The sequence below is a fragment of the Lolium rigidum genome, chromosome 2 (assembly GCF_022539505.1).
Source record: "Lolium rigidum isolate FL_2022 chromosome 2, APGP_CSIRO_Lrig_0.1, whole genome shotgun sequence".
Lineage (NCBI taxonomy): Eukaryota > Viridiplantae > Streptophyta > Magnoliopsida > Poales > Poaceae > Lolium > Lolium rigidum.
In genome coordinates, this window is record NC_061509.1 from 134,284,214 (window position 1) to 134,301,190 (window position 16,977).

Below are 16,977 nucleotides of genomic sequence, written 5' to 3' on the forward strand. Positions count from 1 at the left end.
GGTCGGTGGGACACATGGCGACATAACGAGGGGGAGGATGGAGTCGCGCGATCCCCCGCCTGAACATACGTGTTTTTCTTTTAACAAAGAGAGGAAAAAATCATGGGAATAGCCCGGCTAAGTTTCACTACATCGGAAACGTTTACATTGACGCCGTGGGTTCCTAGTAAAGCGATAAATCCTAGCTAGCAGCTTACAAAATATATTTCATGGTGACGAGTCTCGCGCCACTCATGAGAAATTAACCTTCTTTATAAATTTGGATAGTAACGTGACACCATAACACTGGAGGTGATTTTGCTTGCCCCTCTTATCATTTATGGGTCACGTTACTCGCGTACGTATGAGATTGTGTTCAACTGGCCCTATTTAGTCCATAAATAAAAAAGAACTTGTTGCACTTTTGTTTTTGGTGTTGCAAGAAACAAGAGACCACTGCATATTTTAGTGGACTGTCTTTGCCTGCAAACTATCTCACAACCCGTACTTCACACACCGAATGCGCAAAATATGAAGACGGTCCAAATATGCAACACTGTACAGGCATTTAATGATCTGACATGAGAATTTGTTTTGCTGTTCTTCCGACTCCATAATCCAAGAACGGACCTTCGTTCTTGGTCTATTAGTTTCAGGAGGAGAAGCGGTTCACTTCAGATACTCAACTGCAACAGAGGCATGGAACGCAGCCCCAATCGGAAGAACTTCCTCATCCATGACGAAATGCGGCGAGTGCACAGGACTTACCCTGTCCATGGTGGTCTCATTGCCGACGCCGATGAAGAAGAAGGTGCCTGCCACTCTCTGCGCGTAGAACGCGAAGTCCTCGGCGCCCATGCTCCGAGGAGCCGTCTTCACGTTAGCTTCCCCAAGCATGGCCTCTGCGACTGCCTTAGCATGCGAATACATCCCTTCATCGTTGACGGTGGCTGGGTACGGCCTGAGTTCCTCCTCCATGAAGTCGACGGTGGCAGCGCAGCGGTGCACGGTGGCCTGGCCTTCTATGATCTTCCAGAGACGCACCAGATCCGTCAGTGGTTAATTGTTGGAAACTGAGAAATTCAGATTTGTAGTACCACGTAATACCTCTTTGACCCTCTTCATGAGATATGCCAGGCCTTCATCTGTCATGCTCCTAACGGTGCCACCGAATGTCGCAGATTCAGGTATGACATTGTAAGCGTCGCCTCCTCTCAGCAACGTGACGGACACCACCTGGAAGAATTACTAGTACATCACATCTGGCTTAACGCTTAAATGAGCAAATTGATGATTAATGACGATGTAGTAGTGGCGGTGCGCATCATATGACATACGGCGGCCTCAAGAGGATCGGTTTCGCGGGCGACGAGCTGTTGAAGACTCAGGATGGTAGAAGAAGTAGCAACGATAGGGTCTATGGCGTTGTGAGGGCCACCGGCGTGTCCACCTTTTCCGGTAACTGTCGCGCTGAACCGAGCAGAAGCAGCAAGGAACGGTCCTGGCCTGGATGCGACGACGCCTACGGGGAGATGTGGGGAAACATGCAAGCCGAATATGGCCTCGACATTGTCGAGAGCACCTTCTTCTAAAATGTAGTAGGCTCCGCCGTAGCTTTCTTCAGCTGGCTGGAACACAAGCTTTACAGTACCCTGAAGGTCAAACAAGAACGACAGATTGGACTATTAATTTGTCATCCTTGTAAGCTTCTAAATACTGGCTGATACATCGGCCGATATATCAGCTCATATTTCCATAACATATTTCGATGTATATACTGACACGACCGATACAAAGAATTAACATGGCTTATTTTGAATTGTACATGTTCTTGTTCTAGTGAAGAGCATCAAAATTTCCAATATAAATACGGAGTACTGTTTTTCACCAGGGCAGAATCAAGATTATGATGAGCAAAATACTGTTTTTCTTTTGCACTGGAAGCAAAATATTGTTCTTAAGCAGTACCTTCAAACCTTTTTTCCTATATTGAAGTAGTTTGGCTGCTCCGAGAAGCATGGTCACATGAGCATCATGTCCACAAGCATGCATCTTTCCAGTTTCCAAGCTCTTGTACTCCCAATCTACCAATTCCTATCAAGGACCAATTTACAATTGTCAATTAAATTCCACCACTAACAAATCAAAATCGTCCTTTTGCAAAGATTAACTAGCTAATTGATTCTGAGATATAAGCATCTTGTAGATTGAATTCTAGTATGTTCAGGCTGGATTCTTCTCTCTTATCATGAAACATGTCTATACTAATTGAGTGCATCAACGCTTGATGTAGCGCAAGTTACATTACTACAGCCCAAATTGCTTTTTCATGTCGGTTTGTATGTCCACATTTAAGGAGTACTACAGATTGTTGAAAATTAGTCTTTTTGCCGTCTCATGTCACTGCTGACCAATGCATCTTGTGTCACTAGAGCGACATTTTGTTGTTTTGTATCTACACGTTTAGGTTTTATGATGCAACAGATCACACAATTAATTTGTAATCGCAAGATTTGTCGTTCAATTTGCAGATGCAGTAGCCACTTGATTATAACACATTTGAATACTTGATGGATAAAACAATGGAAACAACATACATCAGTGAGAAGATTATAGACTTTTGGAAGCTGAGACATGAGAACTTATGATACTCGGAGTGATGTGCCTTTCACCATCACAACGATAAAAATAGTAGAAGAACATTTTGTCTTTCTGATCGAATGGGAATAGGCTTCCGGTGCCTTAAGTAGGCTTACACATGCAGCCACCAACGGGTGCCCTAGTAGACGCCCAATATGTTCATTAGGGCGTCGGACATAAAAATAGCTTCTAGGGACGGTTCCGACAGCCGTTCTTCTATCTGGGCTATCCATTAGATTGCCCAGCAACTCTTTGTCTGCTCCAACCATGGGTTTGTCTTGGGGTGCCTGACACACCCAGATAACAATGCCACGTATGATCCCGACAGGTGGGCCTGACCTGCCAGCAACACACAATTGTTCAAGCGGTCCGTGGTGTTTAATGGGGGTTCATCGTCTTGCGGGTTCCCTAGGAGGGGTCTTGCAGGTTCCCTAGGAGGCTCCTGCGCGTCGAGGGTGTGTCTTCCCCACGTGTCGCTGAAATTGAATCAATACCATCATTATTGCCACCGTCACCTCACCTATCTTACTAGCCTATATATACCCATTGTGCTGACGCCCTCCTCCAACACTTCCACGCCGCCCACATCCCATGCCTCTTCCTCTCCCTCTACGATCTATGCAATGATACACAATGATGTGGATGGCGGCAGGGGTGGTGGCGTGTTCAAGGGAAGCCTAACCATGGATTGGGTGACCTATTTGCCGAGCACGAACTTCTCGTGCTGCCAGATATGAGGGTGCTCGATTGGAACACCGTGACTCTTGTTCATTCGGCGTGCATTTCAAGGCATTAGTATAACGGCACCGCGAGGGCCTCTCGGAGGCGAAGAGGGCCTACCTATCGTTCGCCACAGACAACAAGTTGTGGCCCATGATCTTTTACGTTGGCTCATTTCCTCCTAAGCGATTCAACCACCCCAGTGGAGTACATGGTGGAGGTGCCACACTGTCGATGGAGTCCTTGAGGACTACCACGATAGGATGGGTGGGTCTCCATATTCAAAACCGCGCCCCGCGATGGCCCCGCACTCGTCCTCGCACACCTTTTCTTCATGCACCGCGATGCCCCTCCTTGTACATAAACCCAAGAAGCGCATGCCACAATGCTTGTCGTTGAGCGCGTCTTTGGTGCCCATCTTCACCCCGAAGTCAAAGAGGTGCTCGCCTTTGTCCTCGTATTCTCTCCCGTTGTCAACATGCACTATGACACCCCTTCTTGTCCCCAAGCCAAAGCAGCGCTCGACAACACACAAGGCGGAGTGGAATTCCGACGCGTCAAGCCGGAGAAGCACTCACTGTCTAGGGGTAGGTTGACCTTTGACGCTCCGAAGGAGCATGAGGAGAAGGCCGACGGACTACCATGTGCATTTGTCGATCTGCGTTCCCCACGGCTCGGCGGAGGAGTCGGGGATCACGTTGCCTATGAGCGGCAGTTGTGCAGTCTTACCTCTTGATTGGGCGCATGAGTGTTTAGCGCTAGAATATGGCATCATTAACGTGCACTCCTCCTACAACAAAGATGTCGACATCATCGACTTTTTTGTCTTGAATGGGTAAACTTAGGTTTAGGATTTTAGTCCAATTCTATTCAAATTTTGCAAAATATCTTAAGAATTTGAATGAAATTCAAAAAGTTTGTTTAGAAAATTTGTTTAAATTTAATGAAAAATATAGGAGACGCCGATGAGGACATATGTCGGCGCCCCATAGCTACCTTGGATTGATAGTTGCCAAAACCGTCGGAGATACCCTAACTTCATGCACTCTCACCACACCAGCTGGCGGACTCTACGGACATGCTTGTTTGCTGAGCATTTGGACATGCAATTCTGATGAAGCTATGTCGTTGGGCTGGATTAAGTCTAAATTCATGTTCGTCACTTTGTTTGGTTATCCGTATTAGGCTCAAAAAAAAATGTAAGGGCGTTTGGTTACCCTGCACCTAATTAACATGAGGCATGTTCCCTCAAAAAAAAAACCTAACATGAGGCATTAAAGTGAGTTGTGTTTAACTAACATATTTACTAATATTGATCCCTTCTAATCTACCCAACTGATGCTTCCATTCAATAATAATGTCTGCATGAAACAATGCAGCTTGTTGTTGTGATTACATTCCCGCGACCAGTTCTTTGTGTTGTTGAGTGTTTAAAGTTTATTTCGTGTTCATGTATGGAGTTTTTCAGATGAATTTTGTGAAACTTGTCGCAAACACGGTTGGCCGTTTGAAATTTTCTTCGAAAAGTAGTTCCATCTCACCGGTTTACTTCGTTTTGTGTTATAATATATATTTCCCATTTTGACAATCTTAGACGAGATGAGAACTACATCTTGGTATGATGTATCAGCGTTGCATCTCGCCATGCACCCGTGCTAAAACGAACATGTAGATCCAATGAAAATCAAGATCAGCTATAACAGCTAACTGTGCCTCCTTTTATTTATCTTTTTCTTTCACAATATATAAATGTATGCATGTATTTTAGTATTTTCTGAAGAAATCAATTTCTGAACTTAATTTGTTGATTTACCAGATCATACGAACGACGAAGGAAATAATCTTAACAATGCAAAAGATGAAAAATACGGGGTGTATGTACGTCACCACGGACCTGCAAGGGGAGCGCGTCCATGTCAGCCCGGAGTGCGACGACGGGCCCGACGCCTCCGCCGCCAGCGATCGTGGCCACGACGCCAGTCCGGGCGACGGGCCAGACGTAGGAGACGCCGAGCGCGTCGAGCTCGGCGCGCACGAGCTCGCTTGTGCGGTGCTCCTGGAAGGCCAGCTCCGGGTGCTGGTGGATGCGCCGCCGCAGGCCGCGCAGCCACGACGCGAACGATGGCGCGCGGGCCGCGCCTAAGAGGTCGTCTCTGAGGGTGGAAGTCGCTGACGAGAGTGTTGTGAGGTGGAACAATAGAAGGAGGAGCAAGGCGACGAGTTTAGGCGTAAACGAAGCCATGAGAGCGCGACCCCTTTGCCCGATTGATGCTCTGCTGAGAAGCTCTCAGCACGTGAGACTGAAGAAAATGAGGATTCTCTTGTTCAACTTCAAAACATGCCAAACCGGTTCAGCGTGTGAGACCGTCCCTTGTTGATACTTAAACCAGGCAACGCTAGGCAGTAGTCAATGCTGGGTTTGCTCGCCCCTCATTTCTCCCATATGTACCTTCCCCATTGCTGTATGTTTTTCCAGAGATTATCTAAATTGTTGGATGTTTGTTTTCATTTCATCTAAAGACAGAATCTGATGCAAAAGGTTGTGCTTTCTGATATGATGTTTTCTGTTTAATACTATCCCTCAATGTAAACTATTTGTGCACTTCATTTTGAGTCGGTTGTGAATTCAAATTTGGAGACGGTGAAATTAACAGACATGTTTCTACAGATATTAGTGCTGACATTCCTAGTGATGTGATCTCTGTGCTCTTGCACCTGTATGTAGACCAAACTCCAAATCATAAGCAGTCATATCCATCCGTCTCCTAAGGATGCACTGCTTAGAGTATCTCCAGCCGCTTGAGGTCCCCGGGCGAAAATCTGGAAATAACAAACGCCGGATTGGATGTAAAAAGGGCGTGGGGGGCAACATTTTCCCAGTCGCACCCCGGCATTCGCCCATCAACGGCGATAGTTTCAAAAATCGTCTTCCCACTACCCAAAAGCATCGCCAAAGTTCGGCGATCGAATCAGCCACATTCCGACGATCGAAAAATAAGCTCAAGGATAACAGGCTCATCGGTGGTCCCTTCCTGAGCCTCGTCTGGCGCGACATCAGCTGGCGAAGCATCGGCGGCTGCCAGTGTTGCAGCGGCAGGAGTAGACGTCGAAGCGGAGGACGAAGCAGCCGACGGGGCCGGAGGATGTCTTGGCGATGGGCGTCGTACCAAGCCCTCGTCTCCTCGTCCATCTTGCCGTCGTTGCCGCCAATCCGGAACGCCAGGTCGGTGTTCCTCTTCTTCGCCGCGGAGGTTTCCTTCAGCAAGGCTATCTGGACGCCCTAGTTGGCGAGCATCTCCTTCCACCGCACGTCGTGCTTGTCGTCCCTCCCGGCGGTGTGCGCCCTCGCGTCGGCCCAACACTTGTCGAAGGACGCATGCAACCTTTCGGCGCGCCATTGGCGGCGAGCTTCTTCGGCGGCATGGTGGTGGAAGGGAGGAGGAGGAGCTGCAACTGTGGGGTAGAATGGCGGTAGCTCCTCCAAAATTTGGCGAGGAAAATGGTTCTATGCGGTGCATTTTGGAGGGAAAACGAAATAAATTGAGGGAACTACCTTTCTGTCGCCAACAACACAGGCCCGCTCGACGTTTCACGCGTTTTTTGTTTCGTCCGGAGTCCCCGACCGGGCCTCAGGAAGTCGGGGATGGCATGAGCTCTCCGGATGGATTAAAGGCCAAATCCGGGGGGGGGGGGAGGGAAACAAGGAGCCGGGGGCGCGGCTAGGCCGAATAACGCCGTCCGTATGAAAAAAAAAAGATCTCCAGCCGTTGGGGCTCCCCAGACCGAAATCCGACATTGTTTAGCGCATGATGGATGTTTACCTGGGGAGGCCCATATTTCCAGCGGCGAGCCTAGGATGGATGTAAAATTTGAACAAATATAGGCAAATTCAAACAAAGCCAGACGAAATACGTTCAAACATAGGCGAAATTTAGAGATATTTAACATATATATATGCGAGTTTGTACATATATAGGCCGAATTCGTAATACATTTGAATTCGGCGAGAGGGAATATATAAACTAATTAAAAGGACAGCGATCTACATGCCGAAATGGCGGTAGAACACCGTGTAGTCGCCGTCGCCGTCGTCGCTGAGGGTGATGAGCACCGCGTCGATCTCCGCCTCTAGGGCGCGCGTCCTATTGGCGGCAGCGGGATCGGGATGCCCCCGCGCTCTCAGGCGCCAGCGCGGAAGTCCGGCGGCGCCGGGTAGCCCGCCGCATGCAGCAGCCTCCCCTCCCATTGGTGGAGAGAACGCCGGCCGAAGCCGTTTTTCGCCGCGCCGTCGCCGAAGTCCGCCATTGCTCGGTCGAGGAGATTGGGGAGAGAAGTTTGGTGGTAAATAGGGAGACGGGGGTGGTGAATGCGGCCAGACGCTGTAGTTACACGATAAATAGAGGGAACCACGCGTGAATTCGAGGCGACGGCATTTACTCGCCGCGTGGAATCGACGCGTCCGACGATGACTGACCGGCGGCAGGTTTTTACAGCGCGCTGAAGACGATGCGATGAGAACGATGATCGGCCTTTCTCGCCAACAAGTCGGGGCCACCCGTGGGAAGTTTTCTCGACGTTTCCCGCGCTTTCTTTTCCTCCGGACTCCCCGAACACTCCCGGGGGCTGGATGACATGTGCTCGCCGGATGGATGAAAGTCCAAATCCGAGCAAAAACGAGGATCCGGGGGCACGATTAGACCGTTTTCGTCCATCGGATAAATAAAAAGGGGTATTGGAACCTTCCCGGAGGCATGGCTGGAGATGCTCTTACATGTCAAAAAAAAATGTATCAAGTTCCGTGTCAGGCTTAGCAACAGTCCTAACTAAATGACTTGTTAGTGAAGTATCACCACAACAATTAAACACTAGTACTCCTAGTATAACTGATTTTACCAACTTCAGTTAAAACCTTTCAACAATAACGCTCCTCAGCTTGGACAAAAGTATCACCACAACAATGAAAGTATTAGAACTGACTGATTTTTTACAAACTTCAGTTAAAATCATTTCAAGACTAACGTTCCACATCTTGGACAAAAGTATGAACACAACAATGAAACATTAGTACTCCTTAGCTCATTTCTGCACAGCGGAAAGTACATAAGACACAATCCTTCAAATGCATGGTGACCTGCCACTCTAGATGCAGGTCCTTCAATCAGGAAAGATTTGACTAGAGAGATGCTCCACTCAGTTCATGCCTACAAAACACATCCATAACTGGATATTACAGTAACCGGGACACAACAAAAGAGAGCAATATTACTCTCAAATATCAGAAAATACCTCCGTATAATGTGCACCATCAAGAGAATAAGAAGGCTAACTAACTGAGTCTACAACCATCATGATATTTAATTCTTAGCTGGCAGACCTGTAAGTTACAGTTCATCTAACTCTTTCCATGTTGTTTTTTCTTCCTTTTATGTTTTGGTTTGACAGCATCCTTTAGACTCTTAGGTGATACACTTTCCTTGGCCTCATCTGACTCTCCAACGATTCCAGAATTTGACATGCTTTCCACCTCCGGATTAGATTCACTTAACCTTGATTTGGCATCCTCATGCCTCTTGTCATTTGGTATAGCTGGTGGATCTGCATACAGCAAGGAAAAAATAGAATTCAGAAGGAAGAATCGTTCTTGTCCAGTCAAGAGAACAAACGTTTCCTAGTGTAAACACCTTTAATAGTTCTGCTAATGTTTAGCTTATAGGAATACCATGGTCTGAATAAAGCAATGTAACATGCCTTCAACTGGCACATTCTCTCAGCAACAGGCATTTTAACCAAAAAGGACCCAGCTAGAAGGATATTGGTGGATAGGGACAAGGCAGATTTTACATCAAAGTTTGAAAAGAATAATGCCATGTCATGATTATATGTAGATGCAATAATTGGTTCACTGAGCCAAAACCTGAATATTGGTTTACGCAGCTAAATCACGCTTAGAATAAGGAACACTGTGTTTTAGAAACTTCATGAGATTGTATTTCATGGCTAGTGAGAGGACTAGAATTGACAACTAAAGCGTGATCCCAAACTAGCAACATTTTTCAGCAAATTTATAATAGTTAGTAAGCCCTCAGATCATGCAACTAGAGATATATAATAATAATAATACTAACAAGCAAACACAATCACAGTACCCGGCAACTGAGAGATTCTGAGGGAGCTTAAGGAAACTCCTTTGGAGTATGGATCCCTACATTGCAAAAATCAGGGTAGTTGGAAAACTCATATCAAGCAACTATTTACTAGGATTTAAAGAACAAGTACAGCACTCCAGTAACTACCAATTTGATGGGCCACCAAGGAACATGGATGTTTGTTTGGGTTTAACAGTTCGGTCCCCAGTCAAGGGTGAAATCCTTTTTATACGATAATCATCATCACCTTTGCTTATGCCCTGAGCATCATTGGGTGTCTTTGAGGTTTGGCTTTCCAATGCACCGTCGTTGCTCTCCATAGTTATATCAGGAACGTCATTTTTCTTAGCCACCAAGACTGGAGTACGCTTTACTTTCCGCACTGCCTTCTCAGTGGTGTACTCGTCAACCTGGACACAACAGAATGAAAATGGGTTGATGCTTAGAATGACATGCATGTCTGATCTGCCCAAATAGAAGTTCAGAAAGATAGACAGTTCATCAGAACCAGGTTCGTTCATACAGCCGTTGAATCCCAATCCAGACCGATTGATCCAGCCTGCTTGGCGGCAAATCCAAGACGCCAAAGACGGGTAAATTTCATAGCAAGTAAGTGTGGTGCCCAGGCCTATGGCAGCGATGGCATGAGATCATGCCTGAGCAGCACAGTGTCAACTTTATGTATTTCCTATCATCTTTCTTGATTCCCTTTTATGTTACACAGGGATCCTTCGTATGGAACTCTAGCTGCCCAAACATGTTACATTTTCAGAGTGCCTAACCAGAACCAGATTTAAAGAATTCACGAAATTCCATCCCCAATTCACTAACCAGAGAGGTATCAACCCCGCACACCCACACACACAAACGCATGACTAACCCAGTTTCATTTCATATTTCAGAAAACACCAAAGCAGGCATCTGAAATTCTAAATTTGCAATGTCACAGAAGTGATGCTGCTGACTCACATTGCTCTTTATCTTGCTTGTTATATCAGCAGCTTTAACCGAAGCAATCCTTAAACACTGCATGATGACGCTTGACATGACACCCTCTCCACCAGCTTTCTGAATGGAACAGACATCACCATTGGAGTTAATTGTGGCTGTCATTCTTCCTCCCATAACAGCTTCTTCCTTGTATGTAGGATCAAGAACCTACACACCAAAATTCAGCCAAAGAACGTCAGAAGATGAGAGGAACATAAAGACTGCTAATAATGGTGCATTTCATATTTGGAAATACTGGAACATACCATGATATTACCATCACCAAAATATGCAAAGGTTACAGCTATCGGGAGGTGATGGATTGCTAGCGGAAGAGGATCTCTGACCTGTAAAATACATTACAAATAAAACATAAGATAATTTGCATGACATGATGGGACCCGAAAATGATACTTAATAATGGGGTTGTGTTTGTGACTGGATATTACATGAAGTCTGTACAAATTTGCTACTTCTCTGGAGATGTAGTGCTTTGTAGGTGCGCTAGAACGTTGAGGAATGAATGAGCAAGATAATTTACGATATAACACCTTATATACGTACCTCAGGGTCATGTATTGTAACTTGCTGACCATCGTCCCCACCAACTGTGCATTCAGGCCTCCGGAATGTACACAAAGCTGCCAGTGCAGCGATGTTAGCTGCATCAATTAGATTCCTGAGGGATTCAACCATGACATTTCACACAGTTAGCACTCTAACGAGAAGCTCACACTCATTAATTACATCAGTAGGCAATATACAACTCATACCCCCCATTGTCGAGAATGTGAAGGTCGACACGGACCGACCAGACGTGCTTCCCAGCAACAACACACAGGGACTCCATATCCACAGCTCGGCTCTCCCTGAGAAACACCCAAAATCCTCGTTAAACTCCACACTTAGATCCTACGAACAAAAAGGACAACGCAGCAATTAGGAGACCTTAGGCCACGGTCGATGACACGGCCAAGCTCAATCGCTGCTTCCCCAGGTCGCCCAGGCTCAAAGGCAGGATCAGCCATGGGGGAGAACTCCGTGAATATGGCCAGCGTCCCCTCGTTAGGCCTGTCCTTGTACGGCTGGACCAATTGGGCAGTAACATAACCCATCACACGCGTTTCGCCGAGCTCCACCTCCGCCGAGCCATCCTCCCTACAGGGTCCAAAAGCAACATCAGCTACCGCCTAACCTCACATCGAACCGCGGGCAAAGCAGCTCGCCGTCGCGGTAGGAGAAAACCAAAACCGTGGGCGAGGGAAGAATGGAAGGGGAGGGGATTGAGCCAAGGTACCTGCCGAACGCGATCTTGAGCTTGCGGAAGTCGAAGGGGCGGCGGCCATCGACGCGGATGTCCGACTGGAGGGCGTGCTCGATGAACTCCCGCTCGTTCACAGTCGGGCGCCACCGCTGGTCCATCATCTCGCTGCTCGCCGGCGGCGGGAGCTAGGGTTTTAGACTCAGCCGAGGTGGGGTGTGAGAGCTTGTGTTTTTTCTTGTTTGGGGGTGTGCAGCATTTTTCTCTCTTTTCAGCGGCTTGGGTTGGGGCCGACCTCTAAGGCTTACATGGGCCCAGTCAATGCTAGTTAGCTGGGCCTCTGTTGAACTGCCGTAGCTGGCGTAGAATCTTATTCCCTGCTCACTGCGGGACAACAGGCAAATGCTTTTCGTCCTGCCTGTGCGGAAAACTGGCGAACCAAAGCTCAAGTTTTTTTTTTTGACTCACATTTCCCCCTCTCCCCTCTCTCGCTCAGCCTGCGCGCCTCCTCAAAGAAACCGGGCCGAACCAAAGCCAATCTCGCCGGCGCCGCCGGTCGAGATGGGTGGAGGGGAGTCACCGGAGTACATAGACTAGCTAGGAGTAGTGGCTTTATGCCAGTAGGGGGCTTGATGCCTAGTAGTGCGAGTGGTGGAGGAGATCTGCCCGCCTGGATCTCGTCCGATCTAGGGTTCTTTCTCCTCTCTCTGCTTCTCCGGTGGTCGGAGGTGGGAGTAGAGAGGAAGACAGCCACTCAGATCAATAAAGATGTGGCGGCGAACCACCTTCTCCAGATCGACTGCGGCGGGAGGCGTTTTTCCCTGGCCGGCCTCAGCGGCGAGGGGGGAAAGGCGTACCTGCTTGCGACCAACGGCGTCATCGAGCTCCTGGCCGGCCATGGAGGCGAGGAGCAAAGTGGCGCCAGATCTTCGTCGATTGCTGCAGGGTGGCCTTATCTGCGCTGCTTCTGGTGCTGCGGCAGAGCGCTCTTACTGCTCCTCTTGGTCGGCCGTGGAGGCGAGAGAGAGGACAGCGAAGGAGTTGCTGCTGCGCACTGGAGGCGCTGCCGTATCTACTTCAACTATCTCTGGTGGTCTCTCATCAAGCGCAAACACGCAGCTGCCACCATGGCCGGCGTGGATCTGCGGCTCGACGCGACGGCTGGTTCTCTGCCTCCAAGTCGGAGGCAACTCCATGTCCCCACTGGAGCTCGACGCCTACTTGCAGCCAAGTGATTCGTTCCCGGCGGCGAGCAGGTTGCCAGTGGGGGTGGTTTCTCGCCAGTCGGAAGAGTTCGAGCTCCTTCTCTCCTTTCCTTGGCGGCGACGCTTCGAGGATGCCGGTGAGCGACGACGGCGCCGCTCCAGGACCTGATTGCTTTTCTATATTTTGTTCTGGGGTGTTCTTTGTAAAGTTACAGGCCTTATCCTCTAATATTAGGTTCTTTAGGGCGAGTTCTGTTAGGAGCCTGTATGCATATTGTACCCGTCTCCTGTTACTTTAATATATTACCACCTCCTTTTTCAAAAAAAAAGCTCAAGTTTTTCACCAGTGGGCAGCTCCAACAAATTCGGGAAGTTTTGTTTTCATTTTTTTTGCCAGCCTTATAGAATCTCCACGGACGCGTCAAATAGCGACCCAAATAGCCCTACGTGGGTGCCCGGCTAAAAAGGACTCACCGGTGTCTCCAAAAGTGATCGGCACATTTTGAAACCTAATAGGATAGTTGGCAACCCCACGTGGACCCTACGCGCAAGTGCAAGGTTGGGAGCACCAATAGGGCACTCCACCTAGGATATCTCATGTGGGTCCCTCCTAGCAACCACACGCGACCATTCCCCACCCCTCCTGATTCGCCTCCCTCCCCGTTGGTTTTCCATCACCGTCATCACACTCGCCTTCCCGTGCTTGCCTCTCACCCGGCCACCCAAAATCTCCACCGCCAGCGATGTTGTCGCCACGTCCGGAGGGAGAATTCTGACTGAGTCGTCGGTTCCTTCGTCATCCTAAGGGAGAAGTACGACGGTGCCACCTCTCCTATCGCCGCCACCACACATCGTCGGTAGGTCCTTCTGTGGCGCCCCCCATCGACCACCCGACTCGTCGGCACAACGCGGCGGACAGCAACGCCGTTTGTTCGCTTCGCCCACAAAGTGTTCACCGGTTTTCCGCAATGGACAGCGATGATGAGATGGTGATGTCGATGTTGTTGAAAGAGGAGACCGAATGCACCGTCGATAAACAACAACAACTGTTGATCTTGACCAAACTCCTCCACCTTCGACAGCAGATAGTCGCCAACCCTCGGTGTGGTGGATCGAGGGTTGGCAAGGGAAAGAACAAGTAGCGGCATCGCCTTGCAGGCGCAATGTTACTTGACTTAGACTACTTCAAGGATGATGCAACACATACCGCCAAGGATTTCTTCTAGGGATTTAGGATGAACAAGGAGTTGTTCATGCGAATTGTGTTTGGTGTCAGGGGGTATGACACATGTGCAAGAAAGAGTGAATTGAATTGTGGGGCTTCTCACTAGTTTAGAAGTGCATGACTGCTTTGAGGTGTCTAGTGTATGGAGCTCCTCTAGATGCACAAGACGACTATCTCCGCATGTCAGAGTCCACATGCTTCGAGAGTGTCATTAAGTTCTTTTGGATGGTCGTGGCAGCGCTTGGGCCAGACTATTTGAGAGAACCAAACGCAAAAGATATAGCTCGGATCCTCGCACAAAATGTAGTCGAGTGGATTCCCTAGGATGCTCGGGAGCGCCGACTACATGCACTAGGGTTGGAAGAATGGCAAGGGTTGTACAAGGGTCATACCGGAGAGTGCACTGTGATAATTAAAGTTGTGGGAGATTATGACCTATGGATTTGGCATGGCAGGAACTCACAATGATGTCAACGTGTTGTCGCGCTCTCCGGTGTTTGCAAGACTAAATGAGGGGCATGCTCTGTTTGTCAACTATGAGATCAGTGATCATGCATAAAATAAGGGATAATCTAGCCGATGGTATCTATCCACCATGCATTGCATTTGTGAAGGTATTTTTCGGCCCTGCTATAGAGAAGACAAGGCATTTGGTGTGCTCCAGCAGCATTTTTACATTGTTCAGTACCCTGTTCTTACCTGATCGGAGTCTCGAATGTGTGAGGCAATGAACTATTGTGTGATCATGCACACCATGATCATCGAGAGTGGGCGGGAAGAACTAGTGGACGATGACAATCCCTTTGATCATCGAGAACTTCTTGCAGATGGGCATTAGGGCATCTCCAATCGCGCGTCCATTTGCGGCTGTGGCGCCCCCATAGGCCCAGCGCAATTTTTTATTTTGGATTCAAGAAAAACGTAATTTACATAGGGAATAAAAGGAAAAAAACTAAAAGGGGCATGTAGCGCCTGGTACCCTAGCCTACTCATCATCCTCGTCGTCGATCACGACGAATTCCGGCATTGCCCACGGCTAGTTGGCAACCGGCGGAACGTACGCTAGTGCACCCAGTGGTGGAGGTGGAGCGGTCGGCGCAACCCATGGATTGAACGACGTAGGTGGAGTCGGCAGAAGGTGCGGGGCCGAGTTCTGCAGCGCCCGTTCTAGGGCCTCATCCTCCGTGAGGCCTGGCAGCATGATGTCGGTGGCGTATTGTGGCAGCGGCGGAGGCGCTTGCAGCACCTCCGACATGAGGATGTCAAGCCTCGTGATTTCTTCATCGGTCATCATCGTCGGTAGATGGAACTCCTGGCCCTCCTCCATGGTCGTCTGCCAGTCATGGAAGACGATGGCGACAAAGTCGTCGCTGTCGTCATTGGCCTCCTCGTTGTAGTAGGCAAGCGCGACGTCGTTCTGGGGAGGCGCGGGAAGGAATGGCTGCCGTCCGCGACGAGTCACAATAGGGCGTGCAGGCCGCAGAGGTGGACCGAACGGGTAGTCCCTGTCGCCGAGGAACCCTGCCTTCCTCCTCGGATCCGTCTCGATCCTGTGCCAGTTGATCCATCGATCAAAGTCGACGGCGTAGGTGGGGTCGGTGCGAAGGTCCGGCGGCAGGTATGCTTGCCTGCGCTGGATCTCCATGGTCCGCTCCGGATCGCGCGAGGCACGGTCGGGACAGGCACCCGGCGGTGGCTGAGCCCGCCAGCCGCCTCTCGACATGTACACACCCCCCAAGTTGACCGGCATCCAGTTCTCATGCAGCAGTCGGGCCATCTCGACGATGAGCGCCACTCTCTTCGGCCATGAATCCTTCTTCGCACCATTGCCAAATGCCTCGTAGTTGTTCTTCTTCTTCCCTATGGTGATGCGGTGGCACGCGGTGGTGATGAGGGTAGGAGAGGAGGTGTCGGTGGTGTGGGCGGTGGCAGGGACGATGTTGGTCGCCTTTTAAATGTCGAGAGTGTGTGGGACTCGATGCCATTGATGGTGGCCCAGAAGGCCAGCCGCAGCCCGCCATGCCTAGTGCCCGTGCTGAAGACGAAGCGGCGCCATTGATGGTAAAGGCTGTGGCGCAGACGCGGAAATGAAGACCGCCGAAGCGACGGTCGCCGAATCGATGCGCTCAAAACAGGTCTCGCGCCCGTTGCCAGCGGGCCTGTGGGAGAAACGAGCGGCAACGCGGCTCAACTACGCAGCGACCGCCCAGAAGCATTCAAGACACATATTTAGGCTGCATTTGCGTCTCGGCGAACAACTCGGTCTCAGGCCTGAAGTACCAGCGTATATTACGACCGCCCCGTTTACGTCGGCCCAGTGAAGATGCTTTTAGTGAGTAGAGGGAGTGTAGAGTTGCACCGGGCCAGGGCCGTCACCCAAGGAGAGTTGCCATGGTTTCTCCCTCCAGATTCCAAGGGTTTGCCAGCGAGAGATATGCCTAGTCATGTTGTCACGTGTAAGACCCACTAGCATGGACTGGCGCGGCGGCACGCCGCGCCTACGTTGTAGTATGATGGTGGCAATTATCAACAAGAAGCTTTATCTATGTTATATCTCTATCTCATACTGAACGAATGAGTGAAATTCATGTATTACGAAAACTTCAACATGCTAATTTTGAACTTGTTACTAATTTATATATTCCTTAATTGAGTACATAGTTGGTAAGATAGATCCACATAGGGAGTACTGGCTACACACACTAACATACATACATTCTTTCTCATTAGATAGCAGATAGGATTGACTTGCCTAAGCAGTATCTCCTGAATTCTATACTTCAACTAATTAGCACGAATATAAGTTTTTAT

General features: G+C 49.1%; 2 protein-coding genes across 4 annotated transcripts; both read right to left on the bottom strand.

Annotated features, from left to right (window-relative positions):
- Positions 1 to 648: 648 nt before the first annotated feature.
- On the bottom strand, positions 649 to 5,581 carry LOC124687279 (IAA-amino acid hydrolase ILR1-like 8). Its single transcript, XM_047221071.1, has 5 exons — positions 5,234 to 5,581; positions 1,948 to 2,073; positions 1,317 to 1,631; positions 1,087 to 1,215; positions 649 to 1,008 (listed from the first exon to the last, which is right to left on the bottom strand). The coding sequence occupies exons 1-5, from the start codon at positions 5,579 to 5,581 to the stop codon at positions 649 to 651; spliced, it is 1,278 nt and encodes a 425-aa protein (XP_047077027.1).
- A 2,804-nt stretch (positions 5,582 to 8,385) lies between these two features.
- On the bottom strand, positions 8,386 to 11,961 carry LOC124687280 (exosome complex component RRP45A-like). Of its 3 annotated transcripts, none has more exons than XM_047221072.1 (9): positions 11,773 to 11,961; positions 11,424 to 11,633; positions 11,249 to 11,344; positions 11,040 to 11,154; positions 10,742 to 10,822; positions 10,455 to 10,643; positions 9,633 to 9,895; positions 9,486 to 9,541; positions 8,386 to 8,934 (listed from the first exon to the last, which is right to left on the bottom strand). In XM_047221072.1, the coding sequence occupies exons 1-9, from the start codon at positions 11,898 to 11,900 to the stop codon at positions 8,732 to 8,734; spliced, it is 1,341 nt and encodes a 446-aa protein (XP_047077028.1). In that variant the 5' UTR covers positions 11,901 to 11,961; the 3' UTR covers positions 8,386 to 8,731. The 3 variants fall into 3 exon arrangements, with proteins under 3 accessions (XP_047077028.1, XP_047077029.1, XP_047077030.1); XM_047221074.1 differs by having other exon boundaries at positions 8,821 to 8,934; positions 9,733 to 9,895; XM_047221073.1 differs by lacking the exon at positions 9,486 to 9,541 and having other exon boundaries at positions 9,733 to 9,895.
- Positions 11,962 to 16,977: the final 5,016 nt, after the last annotated feature.

Bases quoted from the DNA above. Each gene is read 5' to 3' on its own strand.
- LOC124687279 (XM_047221071.1), bottom strand. From the start codon at position 5,581: ATGGCTTCGTTTACGCCTAAACTCGTCGCCTTGCTCCTCCTTCTATTG. The intron at 1,632-1,947 runs GTACTGCTTAAG...TTTGACCTTCAG, and splicing joins ATAGGAAAAAAGGTTTGAAG to GGTACTGTAAAGCTTGTGTT. The intron at 1,216-1,316 runs GTATGTCATATG...TAATTCTTCCAG, and splicing joins CCGATCCTCTTGAGGCCGCC to GTGGTGTCCGTCACGTTGCT.
- LOC124687280 (XM_047221072.1), bottom strand. From the start codon at position 11,900: ATGATGGACCAGCGGTGGCGCCCGACTGTGAACGAGCGGGAGTTCATC. The intron at 11,634-11,772 runs GTACCTTGGCTC...TGGACCCTGTAG, and splicing joins CTCAAGATCGCGTTCGGCAG to GGAGGATGGCTCGGCGGAGG. The intron at 9,896-10,454 runs GTGAGTCAGCAG...TGTTGTGTCCAG, and splicing joins CAAGCAAGATAAAGAGCAAT to GTTGACGAGTACACCACTGA.